The sequence below is a fragment of the Carassius gibelio genome, chromosome B5, assembly GCF_023724105.1.
Source record: "Carassius gibelio isolate Cgi1373 ecotype wild population from Czech Republic chromosome B5, carGib1.2-hapl.c, whole genome shotgun sequence".
Classification (NCBI taxonomy): domain Eukaryota; kingdom Metazoa; phylum Chordata; class Actinopteri; order Cypriniformes; family Cyprinidae; genus Carassius; species Carassius gibelio.
Genome location: NC_068400.1, coordinates 35,383,184 through 35,406,526, shown reverse-complemented (window position 1 = coordinate 35,406,526; position 23,343 = coordinate 35,383,184). Strand labels below are relative to the sequence as shown.

General features: G+C 38.0%; 1 protein-coding gene across 1 annotated transcript; it reads left to right on the top strand.

Annotated features, from left to right (window-relative positions):
• Positions 1 to 216: 216 nt before the first annotated feature.
• Positions 217 to 22,617, top strand: adamts15a (ADAM metallopeptidase with thrombospondin type 1 motif, 15a). The gene is made up of 8 exons (XM_052556925.1): positions 217 to 1,468; positions 8,681 to 8,813; positions 11,415 to 11,582; positions 12,979 to 13,265; positions 16,960 to 17,137; positions 17,307 to 17,482; positions 18,981 to 19,156; positions 19,510 to 22,617. Exons 1-8 carry the CDS (start codon positions 530 to 532, stop codon positions 20,327 to 20,329), a joined length of 2,877 nt encoding a protein of 958 aa, XP_052412885.1. The 5' UTR covers positions 217 to 529; the 3' UTR covers positions 20,330 to 22,617.
• Positions 22,618 to 23,343: the final 726 nt, after the last annotated feature.

Below are 23,343 nucleotides of genomic sequence, written 5' to 3'. Positions count from 1 at the left end.
ATAGAGAGTAAAATATAAGATCCTTTATAATGATTAATTAAATAAAGATACCTTAAACAGAATATAACTTTGCAGTATATATGCAGTAATATATAGGCTATGTAAATGTAATTCACGTGCTGCCCTCTCTTAAGTCACAGCTTGGATGCCACAGATGTGGGAGGGAAAGCCGGCTCTTGGAGCGCTGCGCGCTCATGATGCGCAAGCTCACAGAGCAACAAGTACTTGCTGGCTTAACCTTAAAACAAAAGGCATACCCAATGAGCGCACTTGAGCACCTCCCCAAAATCTTCTGATTACAAGCGCTGGATGTTTACAAATGCCGCGCGCACATAAAAGCCACAGATGAGCAGAGCCGCTTCAGTATCCAGGTACAAAAAGGCATGGATAGCAGACCGGCGGATTTCACACTTTGTGGACGCGCAAAGGCAATATTTTAGTGCAACCGTATTCTGGAATATTCTTGCGTTCACATCTCGCTGTCTTTCTCATTTTGCGCTTTATAAATCAGTTTTCTCGCGCAACAAACATGTTTTTGTTGCTAAGGTCAGTTCTTCTTGTTAACGTGTTCTATGCTCAATGGGAAATTGTGCATTCAATGCAGAGTCAGCTGTGCGTGCCCGTCAGACTGGATCATGTCAAGAACCATTTAGTCAGTGCTGAAGACAACACGTTGCCTCAAACAGTTGTATTCAAAATAAATGCATTTGAACAAGATCTTGTACTCGAATTACTGCCTGACTCCAGCTTCATTGCTCCAGTCTTCTCGACGCACACCGACGCAACTGCTCAAAACTCCGCGCCCAGTGAAGATCTGAGCCGGTGTTTTTACGCCGGTGAGGTGAATTCTGATCCCTATTCATATGCAGCGCTCAGCTTGTGCAAGGGGCTGCAGGGCGCATTCGGTTACGATGGCTGGGAATATTTCATCAAGCCGGCGTTGAACGACACCGAGTGGAACGATGCGCATGCCCATCTCATCAGCCGCAGATCTAACGCCAATCTGAGTGGAAACTCCATGTCAAGATGCGGCGTGGACAGTGGTGCAACCCAAACCGTTGCACAGTCTTTGGCGAAGTTTAAGCACCTAAAGGAACAACACAAGTCTAACGTCACTATGTCAGTTCTGAAAAACCGCTCGAAGAGATTTGTCTCCATTCCGCGTTATGTAGAGACATTAGTGGTGGCCGATGAATCCATGGCCAAATTCCACGGTGACGACCTCAAGCATTACGTACTGACCTTAATGTCAGTGGCAGCTAAGCTTTACAAACACCCCACCATTCTTAACTCTATCAGCATCGTGGTTGTCAAGTTTATGGTGATTAACGAGGAAGAGAAAGGACCTAAGGTTTCCGGGAACGCGGCGATGACCCTGCGTAATTTCTGCACCTGGCAGAAGAAGCTGAACAAAAACAGCGACAAGCATGCGGAGTACTGGGATACGGCCATCCTATTCACAAAACAGGTAATGTGTTTCGTCAATAGGGGGCAGTATGAGAATCAACGAATCCTAGAAAGATCAGGCTAATGTATCTTGTGGTAATTATATCAAGATGGCAGGCAACATGAAACAAAACTGAACACCACACAGGCTGTTGCAGTTTACTTAACCAATAATCAAACCAATTTAGACATGATTTATAATGACACTGTAATCACAGCTTGTAAGTCCAAAGGTGAACTGCATAAGCATAAATATGGTTTTGATTGTGTTGTTTGTAAAACCAAATAAAACAAAAAAGCACATGTTTGTACTCTAACCGTAAAGAGCACTAGTACATCAAGTGTGGTTAAACTCTGAAATATGTTTTGTATCTCGCAGAGTAACGGGCAGGTTGCAACAAGAGTGGCCTCTCCAGTTAACCTGCAGTTGCCACGGACGTCCCATCATGTTTATAAATGTTGTTAATGTCATAGGTCAGGCCTGCCTTTGAGCTATTGCCCTGTATCAGCACTGCGAGTAGGAATGTGTGCTCTGAATCAGCAAAGATACAACTTTCATATGCAGAATACTTAGCAGAGTGCTAAAATAATTTGCTTATTGATCTCGTTGAACTTTTGGAGTGTTATTTTTAAATGATAGTGTTTTAAGTAATTTTAGCTAATTATTTTTATAAGTTTTGAGATTGGATGCAGAACATCTAAACAGGCTGAACAGTGCAAGCAACATTTCCACAAGATCAGATGTAAAGTAATATGGAATTTTAGCAGGTTTGAGAAGATTCTTTTGGGGGTAAACAAATAGTGTGATCATTTGGAGTTAAAAGGATAGTTCTGAAGCCATATGATTGATTGACTGATTGATTGATTGATTTTGTTTAGAATATACTGCCATATGGACCACTTCAATCTTCTTTTTTTAATAGGCACATAGAAAAAAAACTTTTTACACAAAGTAAGATTATTAGTACAAATTATGAATTAATAAAAACGTATTTTCACATGGTCCCTTTCACAAAACGAGTGACCTCAAAGCACTTTTATTATAGCAAATGATTTGTAAACTAAAACATTCTGACATTTGCATCACATGACCAGCTCCATATGATTTTGCTGATGTAGTAAACTTGCTAGGTGACCCACCTGGTAGAGTCAGACTCATGTTCATCTGTTTAGATTAAAACTGAACACACTTTTAGTAGCAGTCAGTGGACTTTGAAACACTTTGAAAGTGTTACAAATCATACAAGAAGCAATGCAATATAATTTTGCACAAAAATCATTGGCCCAGTTTTCCAGTAAACCTGGAATGAGAAATATTCCTTAAATTAAACTAAACCATACAATATTTTTAAATGACTGACTGGCTTTACTGCTTAACAAATTTGTATAAAACCTTGTTTGTTAATTTTTGGTAGCATCAACTTCTTTGAACTTGATATCTACCTGTCCTTATTTAACCTCACTGCAGAATAAATGTAGTTATGTTTTAATTTATTTTGGTACTGTTATTAGCCGTTTGTCAGTGACATTGACCAGGGCAATATAAAGGAATGGCTGCACAAAGTTTAGCATTCAGTCTTCAGATTATGATTTTACTTGCACATAAACCCCTGCTTTGTACCGATTCACCCATGAACTCATTTTATGCTGTCAGCTGTTTTTTAGGAAAACTCATATGTGTGAAAACATTTCCATCTCAAAAAATGCCAGATGAGCACATCCACTGTATCCTCTTATAATCTGCTGCAGTTACACATGACCTGAGCTGGACATCCAGACCAGTCATATCTGCCTAGTCTGGATGACAGCTGTAATGAATCATTCTGAGGGGAGTAAATGTTTTATTGTTTCTTCTCCAAAGGGAACTTATGAAGCATTTTAGCAAGAAAGCACAGTTACTCCCTACATTCTTCCACTCATTATGTTCATTACTCCCTGTGGACAGAGAGAGATTGTTGGGTTTCTCCATGGTCTTGGATGACTCGAGATGAGTTGGAGAGGAGCTAGACTTGTACATCTGCTAATCTATATAAAAGAAAAGTTTCCAACCTGAGTATGGTGCGATTATGCAAGTCTGCATAAATAATACAGTGAGAAAATGAATGAAACTACACATATAAATTGATGGACAAATGAATGGATGAATGGATGTTGATTGGTTAGACGAGTTAATGGATAGATAATTAGACTGTATAGAATGTATACACTGAATGTACAGATATATTGTAGGTATAAAAATTTAGATTTACATTGTTTACTCAGTTAATGCACTGCAACCTATCATATTAAATAGCTAAATTAGAATATTAGCAAACACAGCCTTTTTTTTTATGTGCTAGTTGCTGTTTTCCTTTCAGTTATAATGAATGGGGACGGGAGCTTTAAAGCTTAAAAAGACATGAAAAGTAGCTCTTATGACTCATGCACTCCATTTGGAGTCTTCTTAAGACATGATAGATTTGTGTTAGAAAAATAACATTTGTTATTCACCTTGAGCACTGATAGACTTCATGAGAGAGAAGTACTGATTAGTGACCGAAACATTCTTATGAGTCAGATCTTATCAATAAATCGGTTGATCAAGTTCACAAAGCAGGTTTTTAATAATGTGATCACAAATCAGATTGATCCAGTTCTTGAATTCATGAGGACTAACATTTTGGCTTGCCCTTTCATAAAATTATTATATAATTTCAGATGACTTAAAATAAATTGTAGTTTATGGTTCTTCTGCATCCTTGTTGAAGTTTTAAAGTGCCTTGTACAAGTCAAATGGGTTTGGAAGAGCATGAGGGTGAATGAACTATTTCAGAACTATTTCTTTAAGCTGTTTATGTTAGCGAGGCCAATGCATACAAAAGAGGTTAAGGGAGTTTCATACAGGACTATGGGAGATACACTTATGGGAAGTGTCCATTGGTGGGGAGCTTCCCCTAACCACAGTCCCAGCTGCGAGCAATTTGACTCTTTACCCCTCTTTCTCCTCCTACCCCCTTTCAGTCTGTTTCCCATTACTAGTATTTAATGAGGGAGAGGCAGAGGGTTGTGAAGAGAGAGAAATGCTAGAAAGATAGAGAGAGAAAACCTATGTGACCGCTGTGTCCAGGCCCACCTGCTGCAGTAGTCCAATCCCAGCTGCAGCCTGAGAGAAAAACAGTATCTTTCCATTCAGGTTGTTCAGTAATGACCTCATTCTCCGTCAAATGATGTAGTGGCATCAAAACCAGCACTGGATTATTGAGGGTATTTTTAATCACCAATTGAATATTATGGCAGCAAATATGTTTTTAGGTACATTTGTTGCAAGAAACAAGAAAAGTCTGAAAATGAGTCACTGTTGGCCAGTCATGCAAAAATGCAAATGTTCATGTTTAATAAAAACCAGAGTAAGAGTTTTAACTAGGCCACTGTTGCAAGAGAGAGGCCGAGAGTTATGCTATGGCAACATGAAATGTAACCATTACAAAAGTGACTCAAGATAAATTTACAAAACTCTACATGCAACTGCAGCACAAGAACTACAGTTCACAGAGTACATGTGTAATAGCATTAAGTTCATAGTATCAAAAATTCATGAACCTGCTTCAAAGAATCAAATGAACTACCGTTGTTAGCAGCCCAGAAAATATTGCTTCCCTTGCTGTTGAACAAGCTGATGTAATTTAATCTACTTTGTATCATAAAATTTGCTTTTTGTGTACATTTGATATGCAAATTGCACATTATGTTTGGTTGTTAATATAAAGTATAATATACTTGACATTTAATGTAGAGCATTACTGGTATTTCATAGTGGATCCTTGTGTTATATAATTTAGGTAATTGGGAACAGCAAGCCAGTTGAAAAGTTTGGCTCCGCTGTTCATCATAGAGACAGATAGGCACATCTGCAGTTTATTTGTATTTTCTAAATACAGCCATTATCAAAGGCATTTGTTCCTTATCTGAGTCACTAATAAATAATAAAGGATTTCACTTTACTCACCTTTTTAAAATAAAAATACAGGACCCCCATCCACATCTATCTATCTCAGACACAACGATGAGTCTATAGCACTTATTCGCAAATATCGTATATCACTGCTAGTTCCAAATGAAGTTACCAATATCAAATCACATTTGCCTTCTCAATATTTTCCTTTTGCTGGCAAACTAAAAGTAACCAACAACCTTGGGCTACATCTCCTATTTTTACATAACAACATATTTGGTTTGAAAATAATCACCAGCTTGGGGCTTGTTGACTGCCATGTGAGCTTGTTTTTTGCAGTTCCTGTTTGTCACATGGTACGATAAAACATTTTTTCATTTTTCATTGTGCTTGTTGGAACAACATAAAATAAGATTGCAAAAACTAAAAGCCTCAGAGACTGTTGCAATCATTAGAAGAAACATTTTTTTTTTTCATACTGAAGAACTACAGTACAATGTAAATTGCTATGTGGCCTGTATTTAATTACACTGACTCTCTGACACACAGACACTACCCGTGTGGCTAACCAGATAACCACTACTGCCCCACTGGGGTAGTGTTAGATAGTTTATTAGAGAAACTACAACAACCAAATAGATAGAAAGTGCGAAGGAAGGCAAGAGTTAGTGAGGGAGAGGAAAAGAGAGAAATGCACATATGGAACAGTTTGGATTTTATAAAGGCATAATGAAAGTCTTATGTTTGCAATGTTGGATGCCAATTGGGTCAGTGCTGCTTGTGGCGAGTATGGGCAAGTTCCCCCCCTGTTTTTCAAAGGATAAAGAGATTTCTTTCAAAACATGGAGATTGGATAAAAAAACAATGGATAGATAAGTTAACTGAAATAACTTGGAAGTCTGCTCTCATTGCTTATCTGACATTATCGGTGCACAGGACCATTAGCTAAACCAGAACCTCAAATGGTCTGATTCGGTTTCCTCCACCTGGCACAGACAGATGGCTAGAATCCAAAAGGCCCATTCCATATTTTATTACCCAAGCATGTCATCAGGCACTTAGAGTCTGTACTTTGGGGGAGGGGGTGTATAGTAGGGAAAATAGTGAAATGAATTCACCGGGTATAGTGGAGTAATAAATTGATCGGGTAACATCTTAAATATGTAGGTGCTGATAAATATTATATTACAGTACAACACCAATCGCATAACAATTTTTGTCTTCTTCGTATTCCATTTTAAATCCCGGTCACACAAGTAAAAGTTTGTCAGGGCAGGGTCTGAGGCTACAGTGTTTCTTAACCAATCAAATGTTTTATATGATCCCACTAAACAAAACTTGTGAAGAAAATCATGTTATTTCACTGTCCTTTTCAGTTGAGTTTAGAAAGCTTCCAAATTCTAATAATAAATGAAACTATTGTTCTCACAGCTGAACTGCTGGTGATATATGAAGACGACGCTGAGTTTGGGTCAAAAAGGAACTGTTCATGAAACTGTCCATGAATGTTTCTGATAGCTTATGTACAGTAGTCTAGAAGTTTTTTGACTTCATATGGCCAAAGTAACAACCTAAACACCATAGCTGTGAACAATCATGTTCTTTAGTAATCCAATCAGCAAACTGTCTGCTTTCAGATTTGTTTATGTACGTTTGTAATGAGCACTAATGTAAAGTTAAAAACCCTTGTGCAGCTGGTGTTAAGGCAGTGGTGACTAGAGTTATTTAGAGAGATAGCTCACACCTTTCCTGTTACATGCATTTGTGGGAAGAGATCATGTTGCCTTCATTTAATAAAAGCCTACGTTTGGAAAACTTGGCAACATTGCTGTATTTTCATCCTGAAAGTGTAGAGTCAGGTCTCAGAGTGTCACATTTTGTTTAACTAAACTAAACTGAATTTACTGGTGGATGACTTTTTTTTACAGACTCGTGTTTGTTTCATTAACAATTTATTTTGTCTTGGGAAAAAATATTGTTATGCGCACAAAAGTATGTCTCAAGAATACAACTAATATGTTTATGGCAGATAAGCACTTGGACGTGATGAATGTCAATGGGAGACTTTACGATTAGCCCCATGATGATTCTTGGCAGTAAGCAGCTGGATGCACATACATCAAGAAATGCAGAGAGAATGTGAGAACTAGGTCAAATACAACAACAAAAAAGAAAGAGAGAGAGAGAGAGATAGAGATGTAAAATATACAAAGACCAAATGAAATACCGTGTGCTTGTAGGCAATGTTTTTCTCAAAAAAACTTTTTGATGGTTATGTATGAGTAACATGTCACACTGACTTGGAGCTTAGACATCATGATTTATGCAGGTCAAAGATGTCAGAGCCTTTGGGTTATTCTGTTGAATAAGAGTTGAACTGTCTCTCCTAAATGTGGTAAAGCTTCTGTTCCCTTTAGTAGGCCGGAGAGAAACTCTACTTTTATTGCTAAGCTTATGAGCACAGTCAGTGTTAGTCTACTTTTTCGGGATTGGTATAGGGTGTTGCACCATGGGATAAGACTGACCAGCAAACCTGCTATTAAGATGTTGATTCACTAAGACTCAACAGATATTTTGAGCAAATCCAGTTTAAACGGTGGTAACACAATATAGGTCAAATGGAAATTCTTTTTGACTGAGACTTTATACCAATAGAAATTAGAACTATTTTGGGCATGTGAAATATTTCCATGTCAATTAAAAGCACATTCTTCTAGCTACCTATTTCCTATTTTCCACTCACTGTTTCTCACTCAATGCTAGTATTATTCTTCAGTTAAATTGACTGGCATACTGTATATGTGATGGCCTTTTCTTTATTATTATTATCATTAATAATATACAACTTTACACCAGGATTAATCTCCCAACACCATTTATGGTTTTAATCACCAATTTAAATATTAGCTAAATATTCAGGTCTAAATTTAATATAAATAATTTAGTTTTAGATATGCACTGAAGGCTAAAGGTTTATTCATAAAAGTAAAAAAAAAAAAAAAATTAAATAACACTTAACTTTTTATGGGTTAAATATGATACAATTTAATTTGTACTAACATTGACTAACAAAACCAATCCTGGTAACACTTTAGATTAAGGAACAGATTTTCACAAATGCAGAATGTGTTCTTTATAAGTACTAATAAACAACCAATATTCTAGTAATATGTATGTTAAAAAGCTACTAGTTAATAGTGAGAATTGGTCCTTAAAATAAAGTGCGACCCAAATCTTCATCTAAAATGTTAAAAATTTAGATAAGAATGATGACCACAATCTGTTTATGTTCTACGGATCTAGGATCTGTGTGGAGCCTCAACATGTGACACACTGGGTATGGCAGATGTTGGCACCATGTGTGATCCCAAGAGAAGTTGTTCTGTGATTGAAGATGACGGGTTGCCATCTGCCTTCACTACTGCCCATGAGCTTGGTAAGTGTAAACAGATGTATAAAGCACAACTGTAGGGTTCTGGCAGTTAAAATCCCATTAATTTTCTCCAATAAGAAATTGATTTTTAACGACAAAATGTAAACCTTTCAAGAGAGACCTACTGTACAGCACCATGAGCTACAAGATTGTTAAACAATGATGTATGCTTCAGTTGAAGCCACAAGTCAGGATGACTGACTTCAGTTTAAAGGGGTCATATGATGCTCTTTTAAATATCATTATATTGTGTATTTGGTGTAACAGAATATTTTGACATGCTTTAATGTTCAAAAAACAAATTTTTTCCAAATACTGTACATTATTGTAGGTCCTCTATGTCCCACCTCTCTCAAACTTGTAGTTTTCTTCAAAGTCCCTCCTTCGGACAAGCACAGTCTGCTCTGATTGGCCAATTGACCCAGTGCATTGTGATTGACTGAGCACCGCAAGCACTCGTCGGAAATGTAACACCCCTTTCCATAATCACGATCTTCATCTTTCAAAATAAATGTAAAGACAGTTAATGATGTCCTTAGTTTTACCATCAGTTCAAGCCCGAAAGGGGAACAGAGTGGTGTGACAGACAGAATGATGAAGCACCTATGTGTTTGCGGTAGGCTACACAAGCCACAGACAGTTAAGACAGCTGACTCCACTGTGTGACCGTCTCTCTCTCTCTCTCTCTCTCACACACACACACACACACACACACACAGTGCGCGCATACTGTACACACACACACACACGTTTGTTTTTGTGAAAAGTGGGGACATCCCATAGGCGCAATGGTTTTATACTGTACAAACTGTATATTCTATCGCCCTTCACCAACCCGACCCCTAACCCTAAACCTCACAGGAAACTTTGTGCATTTTTACTTTCTCAAAAAAACTCATTCTGTATGATTTATAAGCATTTTGAAAAATGGGGACATGGGTTATGTCCCCATAAGTCACCCTCTCCTTGTAATACCTGTGTCATACCCATGTCATTATACAGAGTTGTGTCCTGATATGTCACAGATTTGAGACGTTGCAACTTTACAGATCTTCTTCATGCACCAAGAGCTTATTACACTCCAAAGACAAAGTAAAAATTTAAATCGCATCATATGACCCCTTTAAAAAATATAGTTAATAGGTAATCTTCTGTAAAAAAAATTGCTTTACCATAATTCCTGGCTCTTTTCAGGGGATCAAGACTGACTAGCAGTTCTTCCCCATTCTTAAAATATCTTAATATCTTGTAATAAACTCAAAGGGATTATGAACCGCCTTTGTTTTTTTATTTTGAACTGTTCTCTGAGGTCCACTTATAATGTTATCAAGAATTTTTCAATCTAAAAAACAACCATTTAGAAGTAATAGGTTTTCGGTCCAGTTATTAAACCCCTTTTATTGTAATGCTCTGGTTGAATATGCGTGACGGATTGTAGACCAACAAGTAAACACCCACTGCTATGATTGACCAACACTTGTGTATTTGACAGTGTACATTCCTCATAAATGGATGCTGCTGTGATTTGGGTCATAAATGCATTAGGGATGCACGATATTGGATTTTGGCCGATATTCGATATGCCGATATTTTCAAAATAATTTTGTCCGATGCCGATACCGATATCGATATATATACAAATATATACTGATATATTTAAACTTTAATTTTACTGAAGAGAAATCCATGTATCTCTTCTGTACTGATTCTACCATAAATTTATTATTTTACAAATGTAGACAGACATTCACATCTGAAAAACAGGTCAATTATTTCACTTGGACAATATCGGTTTGGCTCATCGGCAGAAATATTCATATCGGCCGATACCGATAATGGTCATTTTAAGCTTTTATCGGCCGATACCGATATTGTGCCGATATTATCGTGCATCCCTAAAATGCATAACTACTCAGTATGTATCAAACCACCTGTAATAACAGACAAAACAATGACCACGTAATGAAAACTAATTAGTTACTCGCATTTGTGTGGTGCGACATCGGATCTAATATAATCAGCACATCATTGTCTTTTAGTTTCAGTCTTACTGTAAATCCCATGTTGAATCATGCCTTGTTTGTAAACGAATCAGTGAATAAAGGTCAGCAAGTTCTAAATGACGTAGTCTGGAATTTCATTAAAAAAGTTAATCTACTCTCTTTCCTAATGTTGGTATCAGAACGAAGGCAAAGCAAAAATTGTGTTTCCACAACTTAGCACTGCACAGCTCGTCTTCAGAGCAATCTTTATCTATACAACACTGTCCCAGAGATGACGTTCATTCAGTTCAGATTAGATCAGTGGAGCAGCTGGGGAAAGATAAGCTCTATTGAAGTGGCTTGTTTAGCAGTAGGAAACATCATAGGCGGTTTGCAAAAGTTTCCTCTCAAGGCCAGAGAGGACATGTGGGGAGATGTTGGAGGTGTTGCAGAAGTGACTCAGCATAGCTGTGGTCCAACTGCTGACAGGAAAATTGTATTGTAACGATAGGTGATTTAAAAGGCAAAAATCAAAATTTACATTTGGATGATTTCTAGAGATGGTTCATTTACATTGTGTTCTCACTCCTTTCTCCTCTCCTATACGCCTTCACCCCTACAGGACATGTCTTTAATATGCCACACGATAATGTTAAAGCATGTGAGGAAGTGTTTGGCAAGCTTCAGGACAATCACATGATGTCTCCCACTCTGATCCGGATCAACCGCACCAGTCCCTGGTCACCATGCAGTGCTGCCATTATCACTGACTACCTGGATAGTGGACACGGTAAGTAAAAGAAAGAGATACTGTGCATTTCCTATAGACCTACAATTAATATGTTACATTTCAGGGGACTGAGAGAGGTTTGCATGAATTTTGACAATTTAACTTGAAAGTGAATAAAACCCCACATAAAGTAAACTGAAGTGGCTTGAATGTGGTTTGTATAAAACATGAATTCTTTTCCACCTTTCACAAATATGTTTGGCTTTTATAGGTAACCATTTAATGATAATGCCATGTGAAAGTGAAGAACAACAACTGCAATATAACACTACTTTTGACAAACCATTAATCTATGCTGAAATTTGCGTTTAAATATGTTTAGATCAAAATGTAGTGTGTTCAGTTTAAAAACATTTATTTTCTATTTTAAGCTTAGAAAACAAAATAATGTGCAATAAAGATTTCATTGATTGCATTAGTGTATACTGAAGCTACATTTTAATGTGAGGGTTGGAGCAGCTTTGGCTCTATGTATTCTACTTGAATTTTATTTAAAAAATAATAATAAATTGAATATTCAATGATGGATTAAATGAATGAGGGTAAATACATTTAAAATGTTTTATATACATTAATAACATTCAAATAAGTGCTGATTTAAAAAAAATGGATCAGAGTTTCAGCAAAACTATTGCACAGCACAGCACAGTGCCAAATCAATATATCAAAATGATTTCTGAAGGATTATGTGACACTGAAGTCTGAAGTAACTGCTGGTGAAAATTCAGCTTTGATCACAGTAATAAATGACTTTTTATTTTTAAATATAAGAAAATAGAAAACTATAAGTTGTAATACTATTTAACTGAATTTATTAATTTACTATATTTTAATAAAACAAATGCAGCCTTGGGCATAAGAGACTTCTTTAAAAAACAAACAGAACTGATCCCTTTTGAATCGTAGTGTATATGAGCGTGCTCAGGGCAAATAGAGTGATGAGTGAGCCTGGGTTTAACATCTCAGTGTTGGTGATTTCTGAAAAGCTGACTTCAAAGAAATAGACATCCCAACGTCAGTCTACGTTACAGCTTGCAGATCTGAAACTGTGGTGACTGACGTAGCTGTTTTACTGGAGTGTTTCTGTGAAGGTTTACAGTGGGGTCACTGGGGGGTCCAGAACCCCTCTCAGGACTGAGATTTTCCCTCTGTAGATGAAGATGTATATATACACTTACATTTCTGAAAAAAAAAAAAAATCTAAAGCAAATATATCATGCATACACTCCAGTCATCTAGTCAAACCTAATTTTTTACTTCATGAAACCATACTTACTGTATATTTTAATAAATAAATAGAGGTAAATTGAGTGTAAACAAAAGTCTCAAAAGTGCTGTAAATACAATTACATAAAACTGTGTGTAACAATTCTCTTATCATTTGACATCTTTGCAGGCGATTGTCTGCTGGATCAACCTCAGAAACCGTTAGCTCTTCCAGATGTGCTCCCAGGTGCATCGTATGGTTTAGAGCGGCAGTGTGAGCTTGCCTTCGGTGCTGGCTCAAAGCCATGCCCATTAATGCAGGCACCATGTCAGCGCTTGTGGTGCACAGGAAAGACCCGCGGGCAACTGGTGTGCCAGACAAGACACTTTCCATGGGCAGATGGAACCAGCTGCGGAGATGGTCAACTCTGCATGAGAGGCACATGCATGGACAAACAGGAAATCACCAAAACTAAGGTACCTTCACACCCCTGCAAACAAGCAAAGGGCCAACAGTGGGCTGCCAACGCAGGACCCCTGATAATTTACTCATTGGCAAACCGTTGGGCCCTTAGTGCTGGCCATACACGGACAGCCCTCACTTAGCCCCCAGGAAAGTGTCACTAGGCCCACACTATTAATCTACAACAGGGGTGCCCAACCCTCGTCCTGGAGATCTACCTTCCTGCAGAGTTCAGTTCCAATCCTGATCAAACACACCTGTCTGTGATTATCAAGTGCTTCTTTAGATCCTAATTTGTTGGTTCAGGTGTGTTTGATCAGGGTTGGAGTTGAACTCTGCAGGAAGGTAGATCTCCAGGAACAAGGTTGGGCACCCCTGATCTACAGCAATACATTTGTTTCACTTTTTATAACTATAATACCAACCGGGACATAAGTACAATGTGTTCAGCAGGTAATCCTTGCTGGCTCATGTTACTGTTAACTCCCTCCACACTAGAGCTGAAACAACGAATCGATTTAATCGATTAAAATCGATTATTAAAATAGTTGTCAACTAATTTAGTAATCGATTCGTCGCTAAATAAATTTTATTTTCCATAAGCGGCTCATTTCGTGCATATTTCAAATCTGCGGTGACCAAAGTGTGGCAGTAATGAGCCACCGGAGGTTTTACTCAGCCAGTACAGCAGGTGAAGTAGCGAATAGCCAATAGCTGGCCTCGTTTTATGTCACGTGCTTCCCGAACAGCGTCTCTGCAGCATTCAGCGGGAAGTGGGAGTACTTTACTTTGAGCCTTCAAAATGAAGAGTAACCTGTAAACTCTGCACTACTGAACTGTTTAAGGGGCCGTTCACATATCGTGTCTTTTGCGTGCTCAAGTTCGTTATTTCCTATGTAGGCGCGCAGTATGCACTCTCATAATGGAAGCGACGCGGTCGCGACACGCACGCGGTGCGATGCGCCCGTTTTTCCAGGCGCGTCCACACCGCATCCATTTATCCTTTGCTGAAATTTCTGGGTCTTCATGGAGAGGGCACGTCATGGAGAGAGCACGTCATGGTTGCTTAGCAAAGGCAGACGCCTCAGGGGCGCTTCTGCCCGAGCGCTTTGGAAAGGAGGAGAAAGCGGCGCGACTAGCGTTTTCCACGCGTTTTTAGGTGCGATATGTGAACGGCCCCTAAGAATTTTATTTGTGCAGATTCTCCAGTACAAGGTTGTTTGCAAATGTTTAGTCGTAAAAGCTGATAACATTGCTTTTTAACAGTTAACATTTAAAGCTTTACAAACATGTTATGTGATCAGTTTGTCGTTTACCAGTTCATAATTCAGACTTGCAGCCTAATTATGACTGAATGAGAGAGGTAAATGTTTGAGTATATTTAAAATGCACTTCGTTTCTATGTATTCACTGCTCTTTTTCACACAGCAGGTTTTTTGTGTGTGTCCCAATTTTTTTTTTCTGGACAACCTTCTGATGGATTTTACTTTAAATTGTGAGTTCCATTCAGGTTTCATGCCATTGGCACTTTTTTTTCCGAAGGATTGTTTACAATTTCACAGCATAAGCTATAAAGCTTTTTCCCAGTAAATAATAAAATACAATGCACTGCAATTTTATTCTGTTTTATCCTTATACTTCGTGAAAATATGTTCTCAAAGATTCCTTAAGCTTTGTTTGGAATGTTAAACTACTTTAGGAGCTCTAAGGACTGCCATGGTGAAAACAATATTTGAAATCTCCTTGTGAATTTTGCTAGAGTATGGGTCAGTGTTTTGATTGCAGAAGAGTTCGACAAAGGATTACTAACATAATAAAACAACTCCAGGTATATTTTTGATGAGGATATGACAATGCAAAATGGTTAAAATCTCTTAAAAATCTATGCTGAATGATAAAGACCCTTTATTAATAATTTACTTGGGGAAAAAATGGAAAAAACTAAAATATAAGTACATAAACCGATTAATCGATTAATCGTAAAAATAATCGACAGATTAATCGATTATCAAAATAATCGTTAGTTGCAGCCCTACTCCACACACACTACTTTAGATAAGGAAACCTAAAACACACTAGCTTACTAGTGGTAATGAGGAAACTACACACAATATTCTAATTAACAGGCTCATGTCTGTTAAGCCAAGTTCAGATTGCACTATTTTCAAAGTAGTCGGGTCACTGTTCTTTTCACACTGCATGACTATCTTGGCCAGCATTCAGTCGCTGCCGTGTTCATACTGCACGAAGGATCGACGACAGAAGGTTTAACACTGCATGACTTTACAATAGGAAGAATAGCCGACAACTCTGTCTGGCATGCAAACAACATTTCTCAACCAAACACATGCGAGATGTGACAAGGAAACAACACAATATCACTCGTGCAAGACCGGACTTCTCACGTGAGACTGGGGTAGCTCAAATGAAACGTCAAACAGACACGGGTGCTCCTGCAAAAAATATCCTTCCATTTCTTAGGTCCAAATAGACCGAGAAGAAAGCCTTTTTCTGAAACCAAGCCATGTTTGCTGATATTGTGGTCTATACTGTAACTCCTCCCCAAACTCCCTGCTGCTCTGCATCTTGCTCTCTCATTGGCTGTCGGTCATCGCCGATGTAGTTATCAGTCAGAACAATTTTCACATAGCATGAATTTGATCGATTCTCACAGATCAAGTCTTTGTTCATTCACACTGCATGATTGTCACTCGCGTGAATGAGCACCGATTTGCCAGTGATTTTAGGCATTTGTCTGCGATTTCTCAAAACTGGACTAAAATTGTGCAGTCTGAACTCGGCTTTACACTTCAAATATGGCTCATTAGATCCACTTTCCTGCAGAATTTAGCTCTGACTTTGATCAAACTCACACACCTGTGATTTTCTAATGATCCTGAAGACATGCTGTGTTTGATGAAGGTTAGAACTAAACTTTGCAGGCCTATATGAAACAACAGGTTTTGAAAAGGTGTCTTGGTTTGAGCCATTCCATTCAACTGAGTGGCTTAAGAATGTTCAGTAAATGTTGATTGTATCCTCCTAGTTGCATTACAGGGCTGCTTACACAAAATCTGCATGAGCCCAAAATATACAAAAGTTGATCTAAGCCTGAACGGGCTGGCCCATCATGGGATTAATTTGGGCAGTCCGCTAGTGTGGGCTACTCACAGAGAGCCTGTGGTGAACACAAAGTTGTGGGCCTTGCCTGGGTAAGCCCACACTGGGCCTGTTTAGGTTTGGTGCCCGTAATAAGCCAGCATGGGCCCCGCAAGGACATGTTTGCATGGTACATCTACAGTATTCCAAATACTTGGATGGATGGATAGTTGTACACTAAATATACAATATTTCAATGGTGTTTTGATCATGCTCACTTGCAGAATTTATCATTTTAGAAAAGATTTAAACTTTTGTTGAATGAATACATTTTGAAATAACTCTCACTGCAGTGCAAGAGATGTCATGTGTCCACAACAGAGATTTGACATACCGATGTCAGCCTGTTAAACGTACTGCACTTGACCTGTTACTTGGTTTTTATTTGCCCTGTTGCTTAGCGATCTTGCACATGACCCGTGAACGTGTTCTTGGTTGCCAAGTAATTTGGGATTTAGAAGTAAAATAGAGCTTGTTGTAAAAGGATGTTCAATGTTCAAAGGTCAAGTGAATTGTGACAACCCTCTCTCCCTGTTTTTTCTGTATTAGGTGGATGGCAGATGGGGTAAATGGGGACCATTTGGTACCTGCTCCAGAACTTGTGAAGGTGGAGTGCAGCTTTCAAAGAGAAAGTGTGACAACCCTGTGCCAGTCAATGGCGGCAAATACTGCCAGGGTGTGAGGGTCAAATACCGGTCCTGCAACCTCTCCCCATGCCCTGACACAGGTTTACATGTTTTCTGTCTACACAAAAACAGCATCAGTGTAAACAAGATTTAATTAAACAAGGAAAATTGTATTATTTGGAATAATTTATGCTTTTCAGAAGTGCATATGGAATAAAATAAGATTTTCAAGAATGTGCGCCATTTACATCTGCCTCATTGTCCCTTTAGGCAAGAGCTACCGTGAGGAGCAGTGTGAAGCTTACAATGGGTTGAGCCTGAACACTAACCGACTCACCCCCTCTGTGGTGTGGGTGCCCAAATATTCGGGTGTTTCGGCTAAAGATACATGCAAGTTGATCTGCAGGGCAAATGGAACAGGCTACTTCCACGTTCTTGCACCTAAGGTGAGCAATCTCAATTTAAAAAAAAATTCATTTGGATTTAAGGCATCAAAAATGTATATAAAATAGTATTTTAATATCAGTTTCATCAGTTCATGCAGTGGAAAATATGAGTTATAAAATAATATAAAATAATAGGGCCTATTTATTCTAACTAGTAGGGGTAGGAAATATGACTTAAATCTTATAGCACAATATGAGTAATTTTATTTCATGGTAACTTGATATATCATAGTATAGTTATTTTTGCTTTAAATAAGGTATTTATGATATCAAAACTGTATAATTATTGTTAAAAATAAGTACAGTACAGTAGAACAAATAAATAAGAAACGCTACATACATTGTATAAAGTAATCAAATGTTTAAACACACTTCATATTCTTCACTGTGTAAATTAAAAGTATATTTCTTCTTATAAAAATTATTTAGCTTATGTAAAGTGATTAACATTCACATGAAATTTCTCACATTGAAATAATGAAGCTTGAGGACTTTATGGGGGATGTGGGGAATATAACATGTAAGTGAGTCTGGGAGTCTCACTAGACAAAGTGAACTTAACACACCTTAACACCATAAAATACATTTGCAATGGTTTGCTACATGAAAGGCTGCATGCAATATCAGAACAGTTATGAGTTATTAAACCTTCATCTGAGAATTTATTGAAAGGAAAAGTATCATTAAATTAAAGCCATATATTACTATAGGCATGTAAGAGGAGAAAGGCCTGGTGAGCATACCTGCTGTTTGGTGGCTGCTTTACACTTACGTCAGATTTCACTTCAGGCAGAGTTGAGTAGTCAGGAAGAACAGATGAAAGTGAGAGGAAAGATAAGGAAGGTGAAAGGGCCTATCATTGTGAGATACTGTTGTGCAGAGTGAAACTGTACAGACGCAACAGTTACGTCAAGGGTAGAGGTATGTTTATGAGACCGGGATTTGACACTGAAGAAACTATTCAGAGCTTGAACTCTTAAAGAGACAGAATTAACTCTCATCTGCTAAAGACACGTTTTGCCAAAGGCAAAAAAAAAAAAAAAAAAACAGGGAATAATTAAACAATACCAAAGACTAGACTGTACATTAATTGAGTAAGCCCCATTGCTAATTTGAAGGTGTAGCTCATCCAAAACAAATGAGCAACAGAACAGGGGAAGAAATAGCTGAATAGTAGAAAAGCTAGACGCATTTGTTTCAATACACCCCACACGTATTGTCATAGTTAGAAATAGTCCTGTTGTGCAAAGCTGCTCTACAGTAGTCAACATTTGAAGTGAATCAAAACCTTTCATTAAAGTTTCATCATTCTTGTCTTAGGACAAGTTTGTTGAACTTTTTTGATCCACTTCAGATGGTGACTACTGTAAAATTGAGCAATGGGAACCATTAAAGGGGTTTATCTAATGTACATTTTTAATTACAAACAAAAAAGAAATGTAATTAATGCATTTAAATCATATTGGCATGCAAATCATTTTTCTCTGCTATTTTATAGGTTGTGGATGGTACACCATGCTCTCCTGACTCCCCATCCGTCTGTGTCCAAGGCAAATGCATCAAGGCAGGCTGTGATGGAAAACTGGGATCCAACAAGAAGTTTGACAAGTGTGGAGTCTGTGGAGGAGATAATAAGAACTGCAAGAAGGTCTCAGGTCTTTTCACCAAGCCAATGTGAGTGAAGTTGGGTCACACAAATAATTTATGTGTTGATTATTAACCTCATGTTTTGCTAAGACAGGTTTCCTGCTCAGAGTGTTTGAGAATGATTTTGATACACTAAATAATTGGTTCATAAGTATAAATTGTTTGTCAATTGTACTACACTGCCTTTCACTAAAAAGAACTGGTTCATAAGAGTCAATTTTTGTGAATCAGTCATTTCTTGCCATTATTTTTGGATATGCCATCAGAAACTCACATTCGTAGTATTTATTTAATTTTTTTAATTGGTCAACTGATGCACTAAGAGAGAGAAGAATATCCCCAAACCGTTCTAATACTTCTCCTGACCTTTCTCTTCTCAGGCATGGTTACAATTTTGTGGTCATGCTTCCTGTGGGAGCCTCTAACGTCGACATCAGGCAGCGTGGCTACAAGGGCATCGTGAGTGATGACAACTATCTTGCCGTCAAGAACAGCCAGGGCAAGTACCTCCTGAACGGAAACTATGTGGTTTCAGCCATGGAGAAGGATATCCTTGTGAAAGGAAGTCTGCTCCGCTACAGTGGAACAGTCGGCTCCTCAGAAACTCTTCAGGCTGTGAAGCCTCTGGGAGAAGCCCTGGTAATTGAAGTACTATCTGTAGGCCAGATGACACCTCCACGTATCCGCTATTCTTTCTACTTGCCACGGGAGAGCAAAGATGCCAAGGTGCAAAAGAAAGAAGAAAAGGCACGTGCTGAAAACAGTGTTCTTAGGGAAGAGGGCGGAATCAGTAAAGGTGGAAAAGACACAGATCTTCTCAAGGACACCATCTCACCATCGTATGTCAAAGATATTTCACCAAAACCAGGAAAGTGGGTGGCGGCCAGGTGGGACGTGTGCTCGGTTACTTGTGGTAATGGGCTCCAGAGGAGGATGGTGCAGTGTCTCGGGGGAGATGATGGGCCTGGAACGGACTGTGAGCCTGCCCAAAAACCCAGAGCTATTCAGGCTTGTGGAGACCCTTGCCCCATGTGGGAGGTGGGCGACTGGTCCCCCTGCTCCAAGACCTGTGGAAAGGGCTTCAAACGGCGCCTGATTCGCTGCGTTACAAATGTGGGAAAGCTGCTTCCCAGGGAAAAGTGTGCAGACAAAAAGAAGCCACAGGAGCTGGACTTCTGTTTATTAGCCCCTTGTAAATAATCCACCCTTTCATTTAATATGTCTCTACTTGGACTTTGATTCATATTCAGCAGAGAAAAGTACAAAGAAAGAAGACTATATGTTCTGGTTAAAAGTTTATATTTTTTCATCTGTCTGACAATGGGGAAAAATGGACAGCTGTGAAAAAAAAATGACTGATAAAAGACAAACTGAGGTTCTGAGATAAACAGGTTTGAACACAAATGCAAATAGTACTCTACCTCTAATTCTAACCAAATCCATCACCTGTAAATCATCCAGATGAGACCAAATTCAAAATCATGCCTGATGTCATTAATATTTTTAGGTATTAATAAGTAACGGGTACATGTAAATTTTTTGCATATTTGAATATATGATATAAATGTATTGACAGCACCTAAAACATGAAAGTATTGAAATATGTTCTGCATTTCAAATAAAATATTCTTTAATTCTTTATATACTGTAAAAAAAAAATTATATATATATATATATAAGAAATATATTTGTATAGTTATTATAATTTAATCCCACCTCTACTCTAAAGCTAACCACTTCTCATCAACGCAAAATATGACAGGCAATTTACCACATTAAACCATTTTATAGACCTTTGTCGTTAATTTTACTGTAATGTTAAATTAAGTGAAAAGCATGACAAAGAACATATTAATTAATTAAATGCAGTAAAATCAATGTGTTCAATATTCTATAAAAAAGGATTTTCAAACATTTATATGCCTAGAAATCATTTATATGTCAAATTTTTCCATTTTAGGTGCTGTTAATATGTCAATAATGTACATGTATATTCAAGCATGTGAAAATGTATGTGGTAGAACCTTTGGAACGTTGCCATCCAAGTCCCAAACAGCAGTGTAATTATTAAGCCTAAACTGCACAAATCCATTGCTTTTAACTGAATGGATGATCAGTGTAAACATCTGTGTGAGCAATTGATGTCTGAAATGGCCATTAATGAATGTGTGCAGAGGAGGCCACACTATATACTGATAAAGTCCATCTGGGGTATGTAATAAACTCGCTCACAAATGCCCTTGTACTGCATGAAACTTGCTGCAATCTACCCTTTGATACCCTCTTTTCTTCAAATTTCAGAGCTGTGGAGAAAATTAATTAGGAAGTGATTCATTATTAACCAAAAAATAAGATCCAAGAATGAGACTGGAGTATTTGTAATAGAGGTTAAACATTTGGTTTACTTGTTTACTGGGTTTTACATTTTCTTCAAAAGGACTGAGAAGTAGCACAGGCTATATTTCTATCAGCACATTTTCTGTCAACAAACAGACCTAAATATTAGCATTTTTTCACAAATAGAGCGAGGAAGCCGGTTCCCAAAGCTTTACGTCATGCAAATAAATGAAGTCATCTGTAACTGGAAGTCTTCTAACTACTTGGTTACCACATGGCGTTTCGTGCAATGCAGCGATCCACCTTTACCACTGAAATATGACATGCAGTAACTCAGAGGGGCCATTTTGACAAAGTACAGATCATGGAAATGTTTAAGTCTTCGCCAGTACAACAAAAACAGCAAGAAGAAATCCTTATGCACACGAGGCCTGTGTTTTATCAGTTTGTGTGTGTTAGCATGTTAGCTGTCTGTCCCTAAACACTTTTTGCATGTCCATTCATCTCCTTAAAACCACTGTTATTTAGCTTAGCAGACCTAACTTTTTTCTCTTCTGGCCAGCATATTTCCTGCTTTCAGCCATGTTCTGTACTGCCAAACACATTCCCTCCTCATCCAGCTTTCAACCAGAACCCTTTTTATAATTTGTTGTAATGCTGTTTATCTCCTCTCCTCTACCTACCACTGAGCCAGAGGCGCAGCTGCTATAATCATGCCCTGTCTGGTACAGTTGCCATTTTAATTAAGTTATTACTATTACAATGAATTTTAAGAACTGGTGGCTGGTGGCACAAGGTTGTACAGTGTCGTGCCCTGTGCTTTAGTGGCAAGTCGTTCTTTGTACACAGTACGTGAAAATCCCTGTAATACGCTAAACATGTTACATTGATGATCAAGGTTCTTCAGAGTGACCATATCGTCCATCTAAAAGATGGTTTCTGTATTACTTTAATGCATATTTTACTTTTGCGCTTTTGTACAGCAAAAGATTTCAATGTCCTGCATGGGCTTGTATACCATGTATACATCCATCTGGCTGTGCACAAACAAGTCATGTAAATACCTATTATGTCTTGTTATACATGATTTTTTTTTCTTTTCTTTTTTTTATGCTTCAAGGTATTTATTCCAAATAAAACATGTAGAAATATTTTGTAGTCCTCGTTATTTTTGCTGTTGTATTAATACATAGCTTGACAATAAGAGTGTCTGCATGCAGGAATAAAAAAATAAATATTTTCAAACTCCTGACACAAAGATGGAAAAAAACAGGTAATTTTTCAAACTGTTGAATGTAACAGCTGCACATGCCGTCTAGGGCCTTTTAAGGCAGTTTGACCTCGATCGGATGAGTATATAACATGGAGAGTGATGTCATGGCTATGCATAGTGGGTAGTGAGACAGACTAGTGCTATTACATCAAGCAGAAAGCATTGTTCTGTCAGGGGCCAAAACAGTCTGATTTCAACTGACCTACATAAGGACAAGCATGGACTAAAAAAACAAGACTAAAGCACATTGAACAAGGATTTAGCCTCTTCTTTCCTGCTCTAAGTTTGACCACCTTTTACGTTTGTTGGATCCTGACATGAAACACTGTTTGAAGTCCTCTCTTGAAATATGCTGGTATCTCCTTGAATGCGCTGCTCATCTTTTAACACCAGTTTTTGTTTTTTAAAACTTGTGAGGAAGGGTGTAGTTTTTCACTGTTTGTCAATATTCCACCATAACCACCCTCTTTTGTTCCCTGATGTTACGTATCATTAACAGACAAGTTAATATAGCCTTCATAGTACAGCGCTGTCTTAATATCCTGTCTGAAACTACTGATCCATGAACCTTTGTCCATAAACCATTCTTTGGGGATCTCATATT